Source organism: Anguilla anguilla, chromosome 2 (genome assembly GCF_013347855.1).
Source record: "Anguilla anguilla isolate fAngAng1 chromosome 2, fAngAng1.pri, whole genome shotgun sequence".
Classification (NCBI taxonomy): domain Eukaryota; kingdom Metazoa; phylum Chordata; class Actinopteri; order Anguilliformes; family Anguillidae; genus Anguilla; species Anguilla anguilla.
The window spans coordinates 40,290,474-40,310,896 of record NC_049202.1 but is presented as its reverse complement, the minus strand read 5'-3'; the positions used below and the strand labels follow the sequence as shown (position 1 = coordinate 40,310,896).

The 20,423-nt window shown below is 39.0% G+C and overlaps 3 protein-coding genes across 7 annotated transcripts; all 3 read left to right on the top strand.

Annotated features, from left to right (window-relative positions):
- The first annotated feature begins 604 nt into the window (after positions 1-604).
- On the top strand, positions 605-6,669 carry LOC118220250 (zinc finger protein 426-like). Of its 2 annotated transcripts, none has more exons than XM_035404030.1 (2): positions 605-1,078; positions 4,685-6,669. In XM_035404030.1, the coding sequence occupies exons 1-2, from the start codon at positions 889-891 to the stop codon at positions 5,668-5,670; spliced, it is 1,176 nt and encodes a 391-aa protein (XP_035259921.1). In that variant the 5' UTR covers positions 605-888; the 3' UTR covers positions 5,671-6,669. The 2 variants fall into 2 exon arrangements, with proteins under 2 accessions (XP_035259921.1, XP_035259920.1); XM_035404029.1 differs by having other exon boundaries at positions 608-1,078; positions 4,682-6,669.
- An 849-nt stretch (positions 6,670-7,518) lies between these two features.
- LOC118220248 (zinc finger protein 2-like) lies at positions 7,519-11,190 on the top strand. Of its 3 annotated transcripts, XM_035404026.1 has the most exons (3): positions 7,520-7,670; positions 8,005-8,133; positions 9,953-11,189. In XM_035404026.1, exons 1-3 carry the CDS (start codon positions 7,613-7,615, stop codon positions 10,957-10,959), a joined length of 1,194 nt encoding a protein of 397 aa, XP_035259917.1. In that variant the 5' UTR covers positions 7,520-7,612; the 3' UTR covers positions 10,960-11,189. The 3 variants fall into 3 exon arrangements, with proteins under 3 accessions (XP_035259916.1, XP_035259917.1, XP_035259915.1); XM_035404025.1 differs by having other exon boundaries at positions 7,519-8,133; positions 9,956-11,190; XM_035404024.1 differs by having other exon boundaries at positions 7,523-8,133.
- An 857-nt stretch (positions 11,191-12,047) lies between these two features.
- On the top strand, positions 12,048-14,861 carry LOC118220242 (zinc finger protein 502-like). 2 transcript variants are annotated; one of them, XM_035404010.1, is made up of 3 exons: positions 12,048-12,333; positions 12,956-14,082; positions 14,428-14,861. In XM_035404010.1, the coding sequence occupies exons 1-2, from the start codon at positions 12,144-12,146 to the stop codon at positions 14,047-14,049; spliced, it is 1,284 nt and encodes a 427-aa protein (XP_035259901.1). In that variant the 5' UTR covers positions 12,048-12,143; the 3' UTR covers positions 14,050-14,082; positions 14,428-14,861. The 2 variants fall into 2 exon arrangements, with proteins under 2 accessions (XP_035259901.1, XP_035259900.1); XM_035404009.1 differs by having other exon boundaries at positions 12,956-14,861.
- Positions 14,862-20,423: the final 5,562 nt, after the last annotated feature.

The window sequence follows — 20,423 nt, the reverse complement described above, 5'->3', positions numbered from 1 at the left end:
AAGTAACGTTACTTTTAGCTAGACCTAGTTACCTTACGCAGCTAGATACTGAGGTTGGGTAGCTTTTGTATCTAATTCTGCTCTCCTATCAAGATTTCTTTCCACCCCCCCAAGGGAACTGCTGTTAATATTTATAGCCGCAACTTACTTAGCTTGGTAATCCACCTGCATTTATTTCAATCTGGGGAAATGAATTCTATACAGTACGCATACTCTCGCATACTCGCATACTTCTCTTTCAGGTAGCAGGATCACTGAGTTAGCTAGATAACTACACCGAGTAACAGCCAGAACAGCTCTTTTTCTGTCCATCTTCCACATTTGGGAGGGTTCCGAGTTTTACTCAGTGCTGTTATTCAGCTAACTCAATAATCCTGCTTCATGAAATGGGCTAAGCAAAATATAATGATTGTGATAGGAGAAGTAGATAAGTTGTCCTAATTTTCTTCACGCCTCCTCATTCACTGCTTTTCTCCACTCCTCTCCTCCCCTTTTTCTAAAACGAACAAGAAGTATTTAAAAATGTGTAGCGGGCCTCTGTGCTTTTATTTTGAATTTGTTTCTCCTGGGCGAAACCGGGTATTAATTTCTTTCACACGGAAGAGTACAGTATTTATTGCTTAACGCGATGGCTATTTGGTGGTGTGCGGTATAGCACCACTATACCACTACTACGTGAGGAATAAAACGTGGAGACAATTCGCTTTTAGGAAAAAATGCGAAGGCTAGGCTGCTACTGTGAACAGGACGACTGCTAGTATGTTTGCTAGATACATTATATACACGTGAATTTCGCAAGCTAGCGAATTTACGACCGGAATTATATGCGTTTCAGCTCACGATGTGGGAAGTTGTCTAATTTACCTAGCCTGTCTATATTTGGAAAAAATGACAAAATTACAACTTTTAAATGCATTTATGACCGAACGCTTAATGGTGGCTGTCCAGGAGATACTGGAGGTGGTCGGAAACACTGTGTCTGAGTACCAGCAGGAAACTACCCGAATAAAGAGAGAGAACGAGAGTCTGAGATGGAAGCTCCGTGAAGTCGGACTTGAAGCTGAAACAACTTGGGGGAGTGAGTGTACTGTAGTCTTGTTTGCTCATACCCTCCGCGTTTACAGTAGCCTATTGCTTAATTGTTTTCATAGCTGTGGTTTTCTATTTTACAGCTAACTCGCTAAGTCCCCCTCCTTACACAGTTTTCGTGTTTCACTTGATACACCAATTTAAAAAAAAAAATCTTATTTTTACTTATGCTGCCAAAACCTTCATGACTTAGGAGACCCATCATTTATGAATGTTTAAAATTCATGTCCAAAGTAAAATAAGAAGGAAGACTAAGCTGTATTTGTTTTAAGAATTGTTCTCTCGGGTGGGAAATTATCATCCATCCTGAAAATGGCTTTTATACAAAAGCTGCTCCTTGCTACCTGAAGTAGTACTGTTTAACCTGACAATTTAAACAATGCTATCAATGCATGCAGTGTTATTGATTCATTAAACAATAAAAAGGTATATCAGGTTTGAGCTTAGACTACTGAAAATGAATTCACAACTGAGGAAATTGCTGAAATGGAAAATGGAAAAATGCAGAAATTGTATTTATTTTTCAAACCGAAAGGCATGATTTATATGACTAAATTAACTGTCATTGAGTTTTAGGTGTGTTTATAACAGTGGTGTTAGTGACAGCTCCAGTGGTATGCAACCCAATGCAGATAGTGTTGTGAAAAAGTATTTGCCTCTTCCTGATTCCCTCTGTTATTGCATATTTTTCAGATTTTTCAGTTCTTTAAACAGAATGTAATATTGGACAAATGGACCCTGAATCAACACAAAAAAGTTATCCAACACCCATATCACCCATATGAAAATAATATTTAATGACTGATTGCACCACCTTTAGCAGCAATAACTGCAACCAAATGTTTCCTATAATGTGCTATCAGACTTTCACATTGCTGTGCAAGGATTTCAGCCCACTCTTCTTTTGGGAACTGCTTTAATTCAGACAAATTGGTATATTTTTCAGCATAAACTGATAATTTCAGGTCTTACCACAGAATAGTGGGTTCAAGTCAGGACTTTGACTAGGCCTGGTACAGAGCAGAATTCATGCATCCTTTGATAATGGCAGGTTGTCCAGGTCCCAAGGCAGCATCACCACATTATCCCACTACCACCACTATTTTTGACTGTTGCTATGATGTTCTTACTTTGAAATGCCGTATTTGCTCTATCCCAGACACAGTGGGACACCCGTGTTGTCCAAAAAGTTCCACGTTTGACTCATGGGCTTGGGGATCATCCAGGTGCTTTTTTGCAAATGATGCTTCACTTGGTTAGCAGTGGTCTCTGCCTTGCTACTTTCCCATGAATCCCATATTTGCCCAGTCTCTTTCTTCACCACTTTTCCAAGTGTTGTCCATTTGGATATAAGGGTTCTCACTGTGGTTTGGTCCCAGAAATTGAATTTTCAATTATATTTCAATAGCATTTATCTAATCTCATCCGGAATTTCCTTTGATTGTGGCATAGTGTACTTGTAGAACCTTGGTGGTGACTATTTCACTCTGACGATAAGGTTCAATATGAATGAGGTTTAGACTCAACAAGGCTGGCAGCAATCAAGCCTGGTTATGTACAATCAAATGAATATAATTATCAATTAAATTTGTTTAATTGGTTGAGTAACTAAGGGGGCAATTATTCATGTGGTGTGGGTATTTGATAACTTTAGAATAATTCAGTATGACAAATATGCAATAATAGAGGTAATCAAGAAGGGGGAAAATACTTTTTCAACGTACTTTGTGTTCAAACCAAGCGGCCAAAACCAGACTTGGTTTTTGAAGCTCATTTTCTGGTCTTGTTGTTCCTGGTTGCTCACTAGCGCCACTACGGTTGGCTCCAGTATAGGTGTTTTCATATCCGGTTTCCATGTAAGTCTACGGTACAAATGCGGTCAAAATACAAAGTCAATAATTTTTTCTCATGAGAACAAATAGTCACAGTATGTGTATTTTATTCGTCTTATGACTGTCCATGGGTCGATTTCATGATTTATTGTGTCATTTGGGCACTGTTATAATATTTGTTGGACCAATGAGGTACAGTTTGCGTCACTTCCTGATTACTGCCGAGGACTAAGCTACAGTAGGGGCTACAGTCTATGGTCACTGGGGTGGGCGGTGGCGCCTGTTGGCCTTGACATTGCGACTCCGACTCATCGTCCACCTGTGCGAAGCCAGGAAATGCAGGCATCCCATTTCGTAGTGATTTCATTATGGCGTGTGCTATTTACACCTGCACTAGACGACCATAAAATAATCCTCCTCTGAAGATTTTCGGTAGCCGAGTCATTTTTACTATTTCCTTTAGCCTACTTAACCAAATAATTAGTTGGCAGAAAGCGTAATCAGCTTGCTATATTTGGTAGTCCAGTAGCCTATGCTAAAACAGTTCGCAACTTCGGCTACCAAGCCATTTGACTAGCTAGCTAACCCTAACCGGCAAATATTCAATCTGTCAAACGTGTTTGACGGCTTGTCAGTCGTGCAGCCTACATTCCGTAAATGTCTACCTGGGCCATGCTTCACGCATGTGACAAAGCTACTATAATCCCAATTTTGGGATAAACACTGCAAAATTTTCAAGTTTCACGAAGCGAATTACGAGTCTTAAGGTTTATTTGCTGGATAACATACAACACACGATGAAATCTCACACACAGAATTTAACGAAATTAACCATCTTTGTAAGACTGGCATTTAGAAAGTTTTTTAGCATTTAAGAGACCGACAAGAGCATTTAAGACAGTGGTTCTCAGAATCGGTCCTGGGGGCTAGCGTCACCCAGCAAGTGAACACCACAAACGGCGATGGAGTAGTAGCAGTTACTGGCTCATTAACTGACTGCGGCGAAAACCTACAACGATAACTTATTCAGTCAACAGCAGGTCTACCAGACAGTTATATGAAAATTAGCCTAGTCAAATCACCAGTAGCCTACACATCACTGATTGAATGACCATCAGTGTAGTCGAAGTTCTTCCCCTGTGGTTCATATTGCTAATGCGTGAGCTAACCACGGATAGTCTACCTAGCTCACTGGCAAGCTGCAGTGATATGCTAGCATATTCGTTTTGCTGAGAAACATAAATTGAAGATAACTGAACATAATTGTATTATTAATGTCATACATATAACGTGATTACATGACACAGTACAGTCACGGATGGAAATTAAACTCCGTAAACATTTGATAATATATTTTAAAAACATAACGGCAGACAGTCAGCTAGCCTCAAGTTCGTTCTGCAATCGTTCGTTCAGATTGATGGGCTTTTCCGCGCCGGACTGTCAATCACATCGTAAAAATCACAGAACCGCTTAACTCTATGGTTTTGGCTCCAATCGACAACATGGCCGCGCCCGCCATTGAGCTTCAAAACGTGTTTTAGAGACCCACGGAGAGTCAATGGGTGACGTCACAGTAGCTTTGTCCATATTTTTTACAGTCTCTGGTTCAAACCTTTCCAACGAGTGTCTATTCAGGAGTGTAATAAATATTAATATAATTTGTATGCAAACCAAAAAAAAGTTTCATGTACTTATGAGTCTGTCATTAATGAATTATCTATCAAAATTAAATTATATCTACTAATCTCTCCCTCCAGCAGGTGCACAGCCTGCTGCTCTTCCTGTCTCTAGAGGAAAGTCTCACGTAGAGCAGCAGCTCGGTGAACAGGAGTGGAGCTCCAGTCTAAGGCAGGACACAGAGCTCACACTGACTGAAGAGAAACAGGAGATCACAGAGGAGCACAGAATCAGACAAAGAGAAGAGGACCTAGTGTGTAGTCAGATAACAAAGTCAAGAGATTGCTCTACATCTTGTACACCAGAACTAAACACACAAGCACATGAAACTTGCACAGCTCCCAGTGTGAAGAATGACTGTGATCGAGATTCCATCAACCCTTCCCGTTTGTTCAAGATTCAGGTTGTTAACACAGAAGAAGTGGACTCATTACCTAATATGGTATCTAGCCAGATTAAAGCAGAGCCGAATGGAGTGGATTACCGTGTGACAGAAAAGCTCACTGAGTCCTTCAGTGAATTAAATTCAGACAGTGTGAACAATGCAAATGGCAGTGGTGTACAAGGCTGGTCTGCATCACAATCTGAAGCACAGGAGGCTGAAGAAACACAGGAAACAGATGATGGACAAAGATCATACTGCTGTCCTGAATGTGGGAAGTCTTTCAGTCATGCTTGCCACCTGAAACTGCATAGGCGGATTCACACAGGAGAGAAACCATATTGTTGCACAGAGTGTGGGAAATGTTTTAATCATGCTGGACATTTTAAAGTGCATCAGAGAATTCACACAGGAGAAAAACCGTACAGTTGTCTTCAGTGTGGGAAATGTTTCAAACAAATAGGACATCTAAATGTACATGTTCGAATTCACACTGGAGAAAAACCTTACGTCTGTAATATTTGTGGGAAAGGATTCATTGAATCAGGCACCCTCAAGATTCACTGTAGAACTCACACAGGAGAGAGACCATATTGTTGCTCCTTGTGTGGGAAGACTTACAATAGGAGGACCCACCTAAATCACCACTTGCGTACCCACTCGCGTCTTAAAAATCTGCAGTCATAATAATTATAATTAATGTATTGTCATTTTTCGAATGTTTATTAAAAAATGTTTTTCCTCATTAAAGAAAGACAGATGCTCAAATATGCTTAATGTAGCTTGATTCCATGGGACTTTCACTTCCATGTGCTTTTCTCATGTTTCTTTCAGTAATTGTCATATCCTTAATGCTCACTTATTGTTCTGTTCATTTTTGTTGGTTTGTCATAAACATTTCCTTTAACTCTGCTGAAACTTTACAAACTTTAAAGCTATACATGCCTAATCAATTGAATAAAATGGCCAGTTTTTTTCTCTGTCTACAATCAGTAGTACTTCTCTGTTGGAAAAGTAAGCAACATATTTATCTTATTGCAGACAAGAGTGGAATGAGTCGTGTTCTACACATTCAGTCCATGTAAGATATGTGAGTGTGTATATCTGGATACAGGCTTTGGGTTAAACAATGCAACGGCCTTCAAATGATCTTTTTCCATGTTACTGTCTGCTTGAAACAATTCTTATATCACTGGTCACATTAATGCAGGATTCTGTGTTTTTAACACAGAAAAAAATCCAAAATGCTGGAAAAAAATACATTGCCTCCTATAAACCCAAATGTTTCAATGTTTTATTTTATGTAATGTGCAATTACCCAGATTTACCACAACAAAATAATTACTCCTGTTTCTTTGAGCCAATTGGCTTTCAGTGTCTGACATTTGTGTCATTTATTGATCTTAGTCTTTACACAGCTGTTGGTACTGGCACTGAAAGAAGCAGAAGTGAAGCATAATTTGAATGAGAAGTCAAGAATGAGATGTCACACCTTAGCTAGCTTGCTGAACATGAGTAAGTTAAAACAGAAACCAATCCTAGTGTTTTAATATTATTAGGCTGCGTGGCAAAAATTTGTTTTCATCAAAATGTCAAACATATTTGTGGCTTTTTTCATTTTGCTAATCCTGCTATTTCATCCAGCTTCTGTTATAAGTGTCATAATAAAATTCTAAACGGCATATATTTATTGTGTTGTTATTGTGAGTCAACACATGGCAAAAGGCTATTTTCATCATAATGCAAGTAAATTAGTGTAAATTGCTGATTTTGAAATGTCCTGGGTTCCAAAGACACAGCATTCCATGGGCTAGCGCAACCGGTGTTATATCTTCTCCATTAAAGCCTCATACTGTCTGATGCATATTTAGTGATACACATCTCTGACTCAATCATTGCATTTTTGTGGGAACTTTTTTGACATCTGAATAATTAGCTTCTCTGTCAGTTCAGGAGAGCACAGACAAGCACGGATAAACTGAGACAAGATAAGACTGTTGGTTATTGTGAGTGGATTACATCCCTGAGCAGTGCCAGTTTGTACCGTAAAGCAAATACATACTGTTACTAAGTTTAGGAGTCACAGGAATTCATAAAGAAATATTGTCAATAAGAAAAAGTATGAATTATGAAATTAAATAACATTTAAAATTATTGTGTTATATGTTGTCATTATAAACAGATGATTTGTTGAAAAGTAAAAACTGTACATTTTGTTTTCTGAACTATACAAAGAATAATTCCCCAGTTTTTCATAGCCTACCCTTGTTTGTACACACTTTAATAAAGTGCATCCGATTGAGCTGTAAAGTGACAGATCAACAGACTTCAGTCTTGACCCCAGCCACTCTCAAGAGCAATTGACTATTTTATCCAGATGGCACTGTTGTATATGCTGATATGCACAATTTTACTGAATTTGAAACATGTTAACCAGATGCTGAGAAGCTCTAAATCTGTGGCACTCATCAATAATGAAGAAGAAGGCAAGCGCAGTACGTGAAGGTCAATATCTTTTATTGTGAAATTTTACCGCTCTGGTGGTTACCGGAAGTTATTTTCTTTATTGAGTCCAGTTTTAACTCCTAAGAGCGGGGGATGCAATATTGTTTAACTGACGTATTACGATATGTTCTATAGTGCATGCGGCAACCTGCAGATATCTGAGGTGATTTGTTTGTGCGGAGGTGGGCTGTAGCCTAATACATAAGTACGTTGTTTAACTGACAAGCAGTTATTGTTGTAAAGTTTTCTGTGACCTGCATTAATTATTTATGTGTTAGGGATAAATACATAATGAAGCACGTTTGTGCGTAAAAAAAACATGAATTGTAAGACATGAAAAGAGTGAGAGGCGTGGTGGCTTGCAACAGCGAGATTTAGTTTTGTTATCTAGCTAACAAGCCCATATGAATTCCAATACGACAAAGTGGCCTTCTATTTGCGACATCTGAGCGAACATGACTAAATTAGAGCTATTACGCGCTTTTTTGACCGAACGTTTGATGGTGGCTGTCCAAGAGATACTGGAGGTGGTAAGAGATACGGTGTCTGAGTACCAGGACGAAACTGCTCAAACAAAGCGAGAGAATGAACGTCTGCAGTGGAAGCTCCGTGAAGTTGGACTCGAGCCTGAAAGAATTTGGCACAGTAAGTATTGTTTACCCATGACCTCCCGATTTATTCACCTGAGCCAGTCTACTTTTAATCCAATCCAAAATGTCCCTTGTTCAATAGGCCTGCATTGGTTTACATGAAGTTTGGAGTATTTAAATAAAAACGCTACGACTATATTACACCAGATAACCTACAGTAACCTACATCTGGACCTGTTTTGTCATAAATGAGTGTCAAAAGTTTGAGACATTTTATTTTCCTGGAGAATTTCAAACGGGTATCTTTTTTCAATATGCCTGTATAAACACAGAATATTTGGAGTGGGATCACTACTGTTTGATTGGTAGTAAAATGTAACCAAAATTGGGTCAGAGGTATTTGACGACCTGGTCTGTTTTAGCCAAGTGTGAAAAGTTAGAGAATTCAATTTAAAAGTGAGACTTCAGTTCAAAATGTACACTTTTTTAGTAGGCCTATATTTCACTCAAATTCGGTCAAACATTTTGCAGGAATTGGTCTGTCATAAACAAGCATCAAAACTGAAATTTTTTTATTTTGATGAGAAAATTGAGTCCAAAATTCCTACTTTTAAATAGGGCTACATTACTGTATTGCCTTACACGAAGGGTTTGGAGTGGGATTGTGTCAAAACACAGCAGTAACATTTCTTCTAAATCATTAGCCTACGTAAATACCTGGTCTCTCATTCACAAATGACTGTTGAGAAAAGTCAATATTAGGGAGAGAAAAATTGCATGTGATGCTTGGATGTATTTGATTTTCATTATAGCCTTAAAAATACACCTGAAGTTAATGTTGGTATAAAAAATATTTTGTTGCATTCCCAGCATTGTTCCATTTCTCCTTTGAGCTGTAGGTCAGTTCACTGGCATACCACATACATCCTTTCCTCCTGTCTTGCTACTTGTCTATATGCTACTAGTAGCCTAAATGGTTGCTTTGCTGCCTCTGGTTGGAATAATTACGTTAATGACATTTAAGTGCCTCTTGCTGACTTTCATTGGTGGTCATTGTTGCCACCCACTGCCCGTGATGCTTTGAGAATATGGAAAAGTGAAACTACAGCTAACCAAATTTGAGTATTATTCTTATCGCCAAGGAGCAATCTCACTGTGCTGTGTAATGGGTGCATCGCCCTTAATTTGTCATCATGTTTGACAACTACAACTACCAGATGGTAGTTTCTCTCAATGCTGTTCAGAGTGTCTCTCAGCTGCTGCATTACCATTGGATCCTTCCAATGAATGCATTTCACCTGCAGTGCTTCTTGTGTGCAGTGGCAGGACATGAGATTCCAAACTGTACAGAAAAAAGGAAAATAAACATTATCAGGCCATCCTGCTGTTAAGCTGGACATGCTACCCATCTAGTTTTGTTTATTTTGACTTCTGCCTTATTTACAGTGCATTCACTCTTATGTCATTCTTAAGATTGTAGTCAACATTTTGGAAACAATTATGGGAATGTACTTCAATGCTTATTAACACTAGTTTGTGCATGAGAAAACTATGGCTTATTTTTCTTTTTCCAAGAGTGTGATTATTAAAAAGCAATTTAATTGAAAACCAAATTGGATTTTGATGTAGCCCTTACATATTCCCGTTTGTATATCAGAAGGGCCAAAAAATAATTTTGTCATGCATTAAGCTTAATTATGTTTAAATTATAGTGTCTATATTAAAAAATCTATATTAAAATATACAAAATTTAAATCTTTATTGAAATATACTGTGACCACAATTTCATACTGCTGTACTGATGCATACTGTGTCTGTTTTTGAGTGTTTTCGCTCTACTGAATGCCTTACAACCATGCTGTCTCTCCATCTAGCAGGTGCACAGCCTGCTGCTCTTCCTGTCTCTGGAGGAAAGTCTCACTTAGAGCAGCAACTTGGTGAACAGGAGTGGAGCTCCAGTCTAAGGCAGGACACAGATCTCACTCTGACTGAAAAGAAACAGGAGATCACAGAGGAGCACAGAATCAGACACAGAGAAGAGGACCCAGTGTGTGGTCGGATGACAAGTCAGTCAAGTGATCATTCTGAATGTTGTACACTAGAACTGAATACACAGGCATATGAAAGGACAGGATCAATATTGACAGCACCTTGTGTGAAAAGTGAGCTTGGTCATAACTTGGTGAACTCCAGTCCTTCCCATCTATTCAAGATACAAATTAACAAGGAAGAAGTGGACTCATTACCTAATATGGCATCTAGCCAGATTAAAGCAGAGCCAAATGGAGTGGATTACCGTGTGACAGAAAAGCTCACTGAGTCCTTCAGTGAATTAAATTCAGACAGTGTGAACAATGCAAATGGCAGTGGTGTAGAAGGCTGGTCTGCATCACAATCTGAAGCACAGGAGGCCGAAGAAACACAGGAAACAGATGACGGACAGAGATCATACTGCTGTCCTGAATGTGGGAAGTCTTTCAGTCATGCCTATGACCTGAAATTGCATGTACAAATTCACATGGAAAAACCATATTGCTGCACAGAGTGTGGGAAATGCTTTAACCATGCGGGACATTTTAAAGTGCATCAGAGAATTCACACAGGAGAGAAACCGTACAGCTGTCCTCAATGTGGGAAACGTTTTAAACAAATAGGACATGTAAATGCGCACCTTCGAATTCACACTGGAGAGAAACCTTATATTTGCAATGTTTGTGGGAAGAGGTTCATTGGATCAGACACCCTCAAGGTTCACTGTAGAATCCACACTGGAGAGAGACCGTATTGCTGTATTCCTTGTGGGAAGGCTTATAATAGAAGAACACACCTCAATGACCACCTACGTACTCCCTCACATCTCAAAAAAGTACAAGATTTGTAATTTAGATAATGTTATGTGAGAAATTGTTTGAGCTTAGACAAGCTTAGAGTTCTGTGATTTAAATTATTTTACTAATCTTCATTCTGTTGTGTGCACCTATGTGTTTATTCTTGGCCTCTTTAGGTCAGCCTGTGTATATTTTTTGCATACTTCTTGACGTTGTTGCCAAATTATTTTAAATGTCACATACTTGTTGGTCGTCAGTCCAAATAAAATATTTTGCATTGCCTGAAGATCACTTTGCCGGTGTTTGTCAACTTCAGCAGAGATACAGTCATTTCGATTCCAAACACTAACAGTGTCTGGAAAATTTTCATCGGCTTGCTGTAACCTGATTTGTGATGGTAAATGTCTGCCATTATGTCTGGTTGGTTAATCATTTCACAGCCCCACCCCAGTAGTACAGTTCCAGTACAGTTCCAGAGCCTCTTCAGACCTACCAACAGCATACATTAGGATCTAGCTAATGGCTATAGCAAAAAGAATGCATCAACCTAACTCGCAGCTAATGTTAAAACAACCCAAGTCCACGTTAAGGTTACACCATGAGGAGGGAACTATGCTAAAAGAATTGAGGCAATATGTGTAAATTGGTTTGAAAAACAATGGGTAATCAATAGTATTCTGCTACCATCCTTTCTATCTTGCTAATTAAACATTAATCTACTTTAACTTGTAAGTTACATTAGCTAGCAGTGAATGCCATTTGAATTGTTTTCAGTGTTTTAGTACCTGAGGGAATTTCAATTGTACTTCTTTGGAAGTACAACAACAACTTTCATTTCCTGTTAATGCTCACTTTTTACTTGACCTGGCCAGGTGGGCAACACTGAAGGAAACTACCTGGCTCATATTCATTTACTTTTAACTCTATAGGAGTTCAATTAAGACTTGATCAAATACACAGTTATATCATCGCTTGATTGCTGCCCTTGAAGATGGTCAGCTTTCTTTAAATATAACAGGAAAAATAATTCCAAGTAATGGTACATATATAAGGTTACAGTGGTTTAAGTTGGTGGCGTTAATTCTAATCATTTAATTATACAAAATTATTTCGCCCGCTTTTATTTTGAAAATCTTACCGTTGTTACCACCGGAAAAGCGTCTAACAGCTGTCCACATTAGGTTCTTTGGCTGTGTTGTGTTTTGGTCGCGTGAACGTCGTCCAAGACTGTTCTATAATGACTAAACTACAGATCTTAAACTCTTATTTGACAGAGCGTTTAATGGTGGTTGCCCAAGAGATATTAGACATAGTGAAAGAGACGGTGTCTGAGTACCAGGAGGAAAATGCGCGAACAAAGAGAGAGAATGAGAGTCTCCGGCGAAGACTACGGGAATTCGGATTGGAGATTGAGTCGACTTTTTGGGGTGAGGAGATTGCACCATTTTTAACATGCCAGCTAAATTGAGTAGTACATTATAGGAAGCAAACAAAATACCAAAAATGTTGGCCATGTAGTATGCGTAGCAATTAATCATAACGTCATCGTTTCTTGGTGTCACATGGACCCGAAGCTGGGCTCTGCGGTCACCGGCCTTTTCTTGTGTAGGCTACCTAAATTATTACAGTTAAATTATTCACTCTCTGAGTTGTTGTACATTAGTTATTGGGAGTAAGGTAAATAGTTTAAGTATTGCAAAATATAAAAGAGCAGTTTATGGAAAAAATATTATTGTTTTTCTTTTAAAGAGGGACTACAGAGAATTTATAGTTGTCTCAGAGATTCTGAGCTAATTTACATTCGCTGTCAAGAATATAATCTGCAGTTGTTGCATCTATTGTTTTTAGTTTTATATTTGATGGATTTCTTTTAGAAGTGCACTTAAATATTTAATTTAATATATTTTTCTGCTCCAGTTAGTTTCCTCTTTCATGTCATAGTCCAATTGACAAAGAGATTTTTCCTTAATTAAACTATTATTATTATTATTTTTAATGTTCATAGTTTACAGGAATGTCTTACTCCCATGTGTTCTGTCACTCCTGAAGGTGCACGGCCTGCTGCTCTTCCTGCCTCTAGAGGAAAGTCTCTCATAGAGCGGCAGCTCGGTGAACAGGAGTGGAGCTCCAGTCTAAGGCCTGACACAGAGCTCACTCTGACTGAAGAGAAACAGGAGATCACAGAGGAGCACAGAATGAGACAAACAGAAGAGGAGCCAGTCTTGTCGTCTTGTGTTGAAACTGATGAGTCCATCAACCCTACCACCCCTGTTAACACAACGGTGACTGGGGAGAGCGAGGGGATTATAGAACAGCAGAGGACTATACTGAGAGAAGAGAAGACTAGTGGGCTACAGTCTGTCCGTATGGAAGAAACTGATACGAGCATCGTTTCACCAGGACTGAAGAAGCTGGCATTGGAAATCACATTGTCCATGGTCTCACCCTCATCCGTAAATCCCGAAATAAACTCCATCCACCCTTCAGATGTCTCTCTGATTGAACCGGTCAACACAGAGCTGAACTCTCGACCCAGCCTCCGACCAGACCAGATTAAAACAGAGCCTGATGAAGTGGACTTCAAGTCTGACCAGCTCTCTGAATTAGGTTACCACCCTAAGACGCACTATAATATTAACAAAACTCTGTGTGAAACGAGTGTCATCGCACGATATGATAATGGGGCAGAAGCTGGACACATACTCCCCCTGTCTGATATACCTGCTAGTGAAGCTCAGCCTGAGGGTCTTTTAGTTGATCACAGGGAAGAAAGGCAGCACTCCTGCTTACAATGTGGGAAGTGTTTCTGTCGTGTCTCGTACGTTAAAATACACCAGCAAATACACGCAGGCGAGAGACCGTACTCCTGCGCCTGGTGTAGCAAGTCATTCACTCAGTCAGGAGACCTGAGAAGACATGAGCGAATTCACACAGGTGATAAACCCCACCAGTGCATGTGGTGTGAAAAGAGTTTTACTCAGGTGGGAAATCTTAAGAGACACCAGCGAATCCATACCGGAGAGAGGCCGTACTGCTGCACCCGGTGTGGAAAGACTTTCTATGATGGAGGCGCCTTAAAAAATCATAAAAGAATTCACTTACGAGAGAGAAAACAAAGGAATATGCTCATGCAGACTGATTAAGAAAAGCTAAGGTGTTGGTTGCCAATAAAATAGGTAATAGTGTTTTTAAAATAATATGTTACTGTTTGTACTATGGAATATTAATTTACCACCTAAAAAACATAATGACCGCATGCCATTTCATTTAATTCACAATAATTTGAAATACAATTGTTTCAATACACAAATGCTCATAATCAGTAAATAATACAACTGAAATTATTTTTACTCAGTTATTGTTACTTGACTGTTACAGCATCTATATCCTTTAACCTTTGACAGTATTTTATCTGAGATTGTCTCATACCCAATATTTTATGGCCATTGCTGAAACACTTTTAAACCCCATAACTTCCTTTCTCTGTTTCTTGCTTTCTCCTTCTCTGTCTCTCTCTATAGTTGACCTCTCCTGAAATTCCACTAGCACAGTTAGCAGTGGACATGTTACCTCCAGTCTGAGGCAGAAAATGCTCCCATTGACTGAAGAGAAATAGGAGCTCACTGGGCTTCATAGGACTATATGGAGCCAAGGGCACAATAGACTGGGGTCTGCTATATCAGGTTTATAGTCATACAGCTTAGTGTGAACATTTAACACGATATGGGCTGTTCCAGTCCTGCAGACCTTTTGGACATACAGACTGTAACCATGAAAGAATTGGACTTAAAACTAGTTCCAGTCTACTTGAAATCTGAGAACAGCACAAGCCCAGAGAGACCTCAGTTGTATTGAATTGCTGGTAAAGCTTGTGAATATTAACAATGTGTACATTAATGTAATGGATGGATGTTGCACCTCTTGTTTGTAACAAATAAATCTGCAGTTCAAAAGACATGCCTGTGCCCTTATATTAAGACCTGCTTGTCTTCTGCATAACAGTTAATCAGAGAAAACGTGGAGCCCTGAATCACGCCAGTAGCTCCATAGGGCAAAGCACAAGTGGTGCATGAGTAGCCCAGACAATGCTGAATTGGCCCCTGCCTCGCCTGGGCTATGGAAGGGCTCAGACGGATAGGGATCTGTGGTTCATTTCTCTTGAGTGACCCCCACTGACCAAAAAGGGTGCTTTTGTAAGACTGCATGTACTGTAAGAGCTGCATATGAAAGTTCTCCCTCTGACGCCATTCTGTAGGAGTTTAGCTGCTGACTGTGACGTGAAAAGAAGCAGCTGTTGGACACAATGTGTGTTGTCTGTGGTAGCAGACAGTTTGACATTCCAGATTGGGAGGGAATTGGATATATACAGCTCTGGGTTGGGTGGGAAATCTTTGGAAAAAAAAACATTTTTTATACAGTTTTCACTATACAAAGAATGCAAAGAAGTACTGTTTAAAGGCCTCCACTATGTCTTAGAATGGTCATGGAATTTGAGGTTTTGTCAGTCAACATCTTTAGACTGTGCTTGAACACTGTTTTGGATTGTAAATGATGTGTTCAGTATTCTTTGTAAATATATGAAAGAGGTGGAGTAAAAGAATTTTGAGACCGCTTGATTATTATAGGGGCTATGGAATTTTTAAAAATTGTTTTTAGTGGCAAATGTAATTTTGTACACATTATCGGCGGTATGACCTCTAAGTCTATTTGACAGAACTGAATTGACCGGTTTGCTTGTATTCTGTACACATTAACAACGCAGTATTACCACCATCTCTGTTTAAAGTTGCAACAACCAATGCAGTATAACCATGCTGTTAATTCTGTACAAAATGAAATATTTCAAGTAAATTATGGCGACTTGCTTTTATAATATAGCAGGGTATTTAGGCCTGTGTTTAGGCATTTTTGCATTCTGGTGTGAAGAAGGTACTTGGTTTTTAAGTGCATAAGTTAACATTTATTGAAGTTATATGGAAAGCCCAATTTATATTAGGACAAAACACTTATATCTAGACTTATATGAAATGAAGTATTGGGGTTGAATGAAATGTAGGAGCTTGTATATCTGTCATGTTAAAAATATCTCTTATTTATTTTTACTTGTTGAAAAGCCCCCTCAATTATTAACATTGTATAGTTACTCACAAATTGTCTATTTATAGTTGACAGCAAGGGACCTCAGAGCAAAACAGCTTTTGTGCAGAGTTCTAAATCTACTGCTTTGGTCAGATAAGAGATAGATATTTAACTAATCTGCTTCTGTTTCTTATTCTCTAGCAAAACAACTAGAGGGGTTTTGTTTCAGTACAACCTTGGTCCCATCCTACCAGGTTTAAAAAGCATATCAGTCCTACTGGTTTACATTATGCAATGCTTTGACTCAGCAAGCAGGTTGGCTGTGAATTCATTAGTGAAAAAATGTGTCTTCATAATTATGTTTGTTGCCTGAAAATATCAGGCTAATCAGGTCGGTCTGTGACCCTGGTATAGTTAGGACTTTGTCAGATTCACCACCATGCACCAGGGATGTTTATCTAAAAGGCATGGGGAAAGGCATGCACTGCATGTTGTATTTAGCCTCCCATACTTATACTGTAAGTGGGTGTGTGGGTGCAGTTTTTTCGTTTTTAAAAATGTTGTGTTAATACTTTCCTTGTCTTAATATTAGGGTGTTATTAACCCTCCTGTTATGTTGCGGGTCAAATTGACCCTTTTTAAAGTTTGAAAATCTAGGAAAAATACTTAAAATTATTTTTTCAGTATGAAACTTCTTCTACTGGCCTTAATTAGTGTAATCAACATTTTAAATGAAAATGGTTCATTTCATGTATTTGCAAACCCCCCCTGTATGGGGATTGACCCGGGAACATTTTTGCTGTACCTAAAAAATGAACAGAACAGGAGGGTTAATATTGTAACTGTGTATACCCATAAACTGAAAGTCCCACTTTTTTTGTAGGCTTATCCTATCCTAGTATCCTAAATAGTGTAATAACTGTTGAGTTTATCCAGTGGAAGAGGTATCAGTGTTGGTCAGACTTTGCACGGGTCCATGATTATTTATATTATGGATATATCAAACAAATCATTAGTGTCAATTATCAGTTCACGCAGATGCTTACCAAAACCGTGACTCTTTGCAATGTCTGTTCTTTATTGATTGTGTGTAAATGAAGAGCCAAAGCAACACATGCCAGCGAGGATAAACATTGTTCAAAAGCATCAGTTCAGAACAGACGCTGCTTTTTTTGTTTATCAACAGTACCCCAGACTTCTCTGTGATCGTTGGACATCACCGACAGATTATTTTCCTTATTGTGTTGTTTGATGTCACTGGCATATTAATCACTCCCAAAAAGTCCCTTGTGCATGATGGACTATGCAATCGGTTGTGTCATCATTGCATGATGAGGAATGAAAGAAGCAAATGACAAACATCAGCAATATTCCTTGTGTCGACTTCAAGTTGGATATTTATTTGTGTATGTTCCTATCATGACCCAGTCTAGGGTCAGACCGTAATAGGGTGAATGATAAGGGAAATGAGTGGGAAATGGGTAAGGGAAACATACTGCAAACCAGCCAGTAAGTCTGGTCCCTATCTGCCGATCCAAATCTCTGTAAGCTGGCTAGTCTTCGAATAGTACTTAGCATCGGGCGGCTTTGAACGCTTAACTTCGGACAGATAACCGATAGTCTGAACAGCGTACCCCCAACAGAGTGTTAAATCTCCACCCAGAGTATCTTTAAAAATAATACCCTATGAACAATAACAATGCAAAATTGAGTCCCGATAAAAGGATTTATTGTCCAGCTGGGAACACACTAACTAACTGGAACACTATACGGCGAGCAGAGGGCAAATCAAGAGTCAAGGTCAAGAACGAGCGAATGGTCAAACAAGAAATCCAATCAGCAAACAAAGCAGAGGGGCTAGGCGAGAATCAGAGTCGAAGGAGAGTCAGTGGTCATACGCAAAATCTAATCAGCAAACAACCAGAAGAGCTAGACGGGAATCGTAATCAGAAAGAAAATACGGTCGAATATGCAATGTCAAATGAAGCATTCACCATCACTACGCACCAACCACAAGTTCGAAGAGCTAGTTTCCACAGATAGGTGGTGAATGGCGGCTTTTTCAAGCTGAGTAACCAGAGACAAAAACGGCCAGTCAGATCACAAACCAGAAAGCCAAAACACACGTAACAAATGTAAACAGACTTACATCTGGGGTTGTAACAGTTACTTTAAACATTCAATGCATCAGGCATAAAGTGATTATTGTAAAACAGACTAGAAAAGCTGAGGTTCAAAAAGTAAAAGTGGGATATGGATATGGTAACGGGTTTAGCCAAACACTTGCTTCACAAGCTAGTCTTCATTGTATTCTAGTGCCTGGAGGCCTGACATTTGAAAAGTCAAAGTCAAAATGAATTTTTTTGAAGTGCATTATCACCAACATAGGTCTCAAAACACTACAATAAAACAAAGAATACATAAAATGGCATACATATAGAAAACACACATGTACACACACAAATACACAGGAGCGAAAGTAAGAAAATAAAAGAATAAAAATGGAATCATCAAACTAATGACTAAGACAGGGCCATGCAACCATAATCAGGCACTTCAGTAAATCAGTTCATTGGTGGTGTTAAAACCACTCAACAATGCTATGGTAGGCTATAACAACATGAAAATGGTGGGTTTTAATTTAAAATTTAAAAATGTCCACTGTGCCTGCTAGACACAGGAAGGGCATTCCCAAGACAAATACTTCTTATTAACCCTTGGGGTTACCATATGACCTTTGTTCATAGATTGGAGAAGGTGCGCAGTCATACAAAGACTAACAAGGTTGGATAAATAAGATGGTGCTAATCCATTCAATGCTTTGTAGGTAAGGAGATGGGCCTTGAAATCAGCTTTGGCCTGAATTGGTAACCAGTGAAGAGAGACCTAGTATTTGTCTGTACCCTCAGTATGATATTATGTACAAGTTAAAGATCTCTGGTCTTCGATTTTGGAAGGCCAGATAAGGATGTTGCTATAGCCAAGCCTTGATGTTACAAATGCTGTAATAAAATTTAAGCATCCTCCATTAAAGGTAGGATGGATTTTAGCTATATTGTGCAGGCATGTCTCGGTGATAGCCTTGATGTGTGGTTGAAATTATAAAATGGGATCAAAAATAACAACAAGGTTTTTCATGGTAGGGTTTAGGGATATAACAGAGCCATCAATATTTAAAGTTATGTGCTGAGTTAGGTGCCTGCAAATCCCTGGGTACAGGTGGTGGGTTTCGATACAGTTATCCCTTCTGTAAGGGCCTTGAAGGGTCTTAACACTAGAAAGGTCAGAGCTGATGCCATCGGGCATTTGGACTTTAAAATGCAAATTACACCAACACCGCAAAAGCAGTACCCTGCTCTTTCCATGACTTTTCCTAAATAGCCAGGCTTAAAATAACTGTGTTGCTAGAATTCAGAAAAATTCAGACTCATTAAAGAAATACAGGCATTTTCTTCATTTTCTTCACAAAACCCCATGCCAGACAATAGGTAACAGGTGAGGTGCTGATACCCAGGTGTGAATGGGTTCCTCTCTCCTCCAGCATGCTATTCAGCTACTGAATGACCGACACATTGATACAAATTTCTGGGTCAAGCACTGATGAATTTTTTTTACACATATAATCACCCAAAATGAATTAACTGCAACCATTTGATGAAGATGATTTGCTTTGATTATTGACTTCAGAATGGGGATCAATAATTGTGGTCATTGTAGTCATAAAAATGATGGGTTTGTAACTCTGTGGAGACAACACTTCTGATATACTTTCACTTTTTCACTGAAACAGTGACTTCAGATAGACTCTGAATAGACAGGATGGCAAAATTACGTACGCAAATGGTGACTCAGACGAAGCACTGGAATTACTGATGAATGACTCCATCATGGACTAGGTGTGCAAGTTGTGTGAAAATTACATGAAGTTGACATTGGAAGCAGCAGCTGCTAAAGCAGCCAGAGTTGCAGCATCACCTTGCACACACATCACTCCTGGGAAGAAAACACAGTGCCAGTTTGGCAAATGTAGTCAGAATATGGCTAACGGCAACTGTGTGAAATGCAGTCGATTTGTGTGCAGTCCCTGCTGCATTTCTTTATAACTACTTTCTCAGTTTTGTGTTTTGCCTGAAAGTGCACATTTTGGCACTTTTCCTCAATGTGCCTTTACGCATTGATGCCTTTCCCCTTTCCTATATAACGAAACCGATATAAATTAGAAAAAAAAAATATTGAAATTGATACAGTTGTGTCCTTTATTTTAAGGAAATAAGTTTGCAACCCACTGTTTCATAATCTTTATGAAATTAGGTCGATCTGGGTGCTGAAGTTTATGCAATGCTGGGCATCAGGCTTGGCGGTTTAAGGTAAAAAAAAAAATGCTGCCTAGTGTTATAACTGTGAGAGGGTACAGCTGGACCCATTCAAGGTGGTGGAA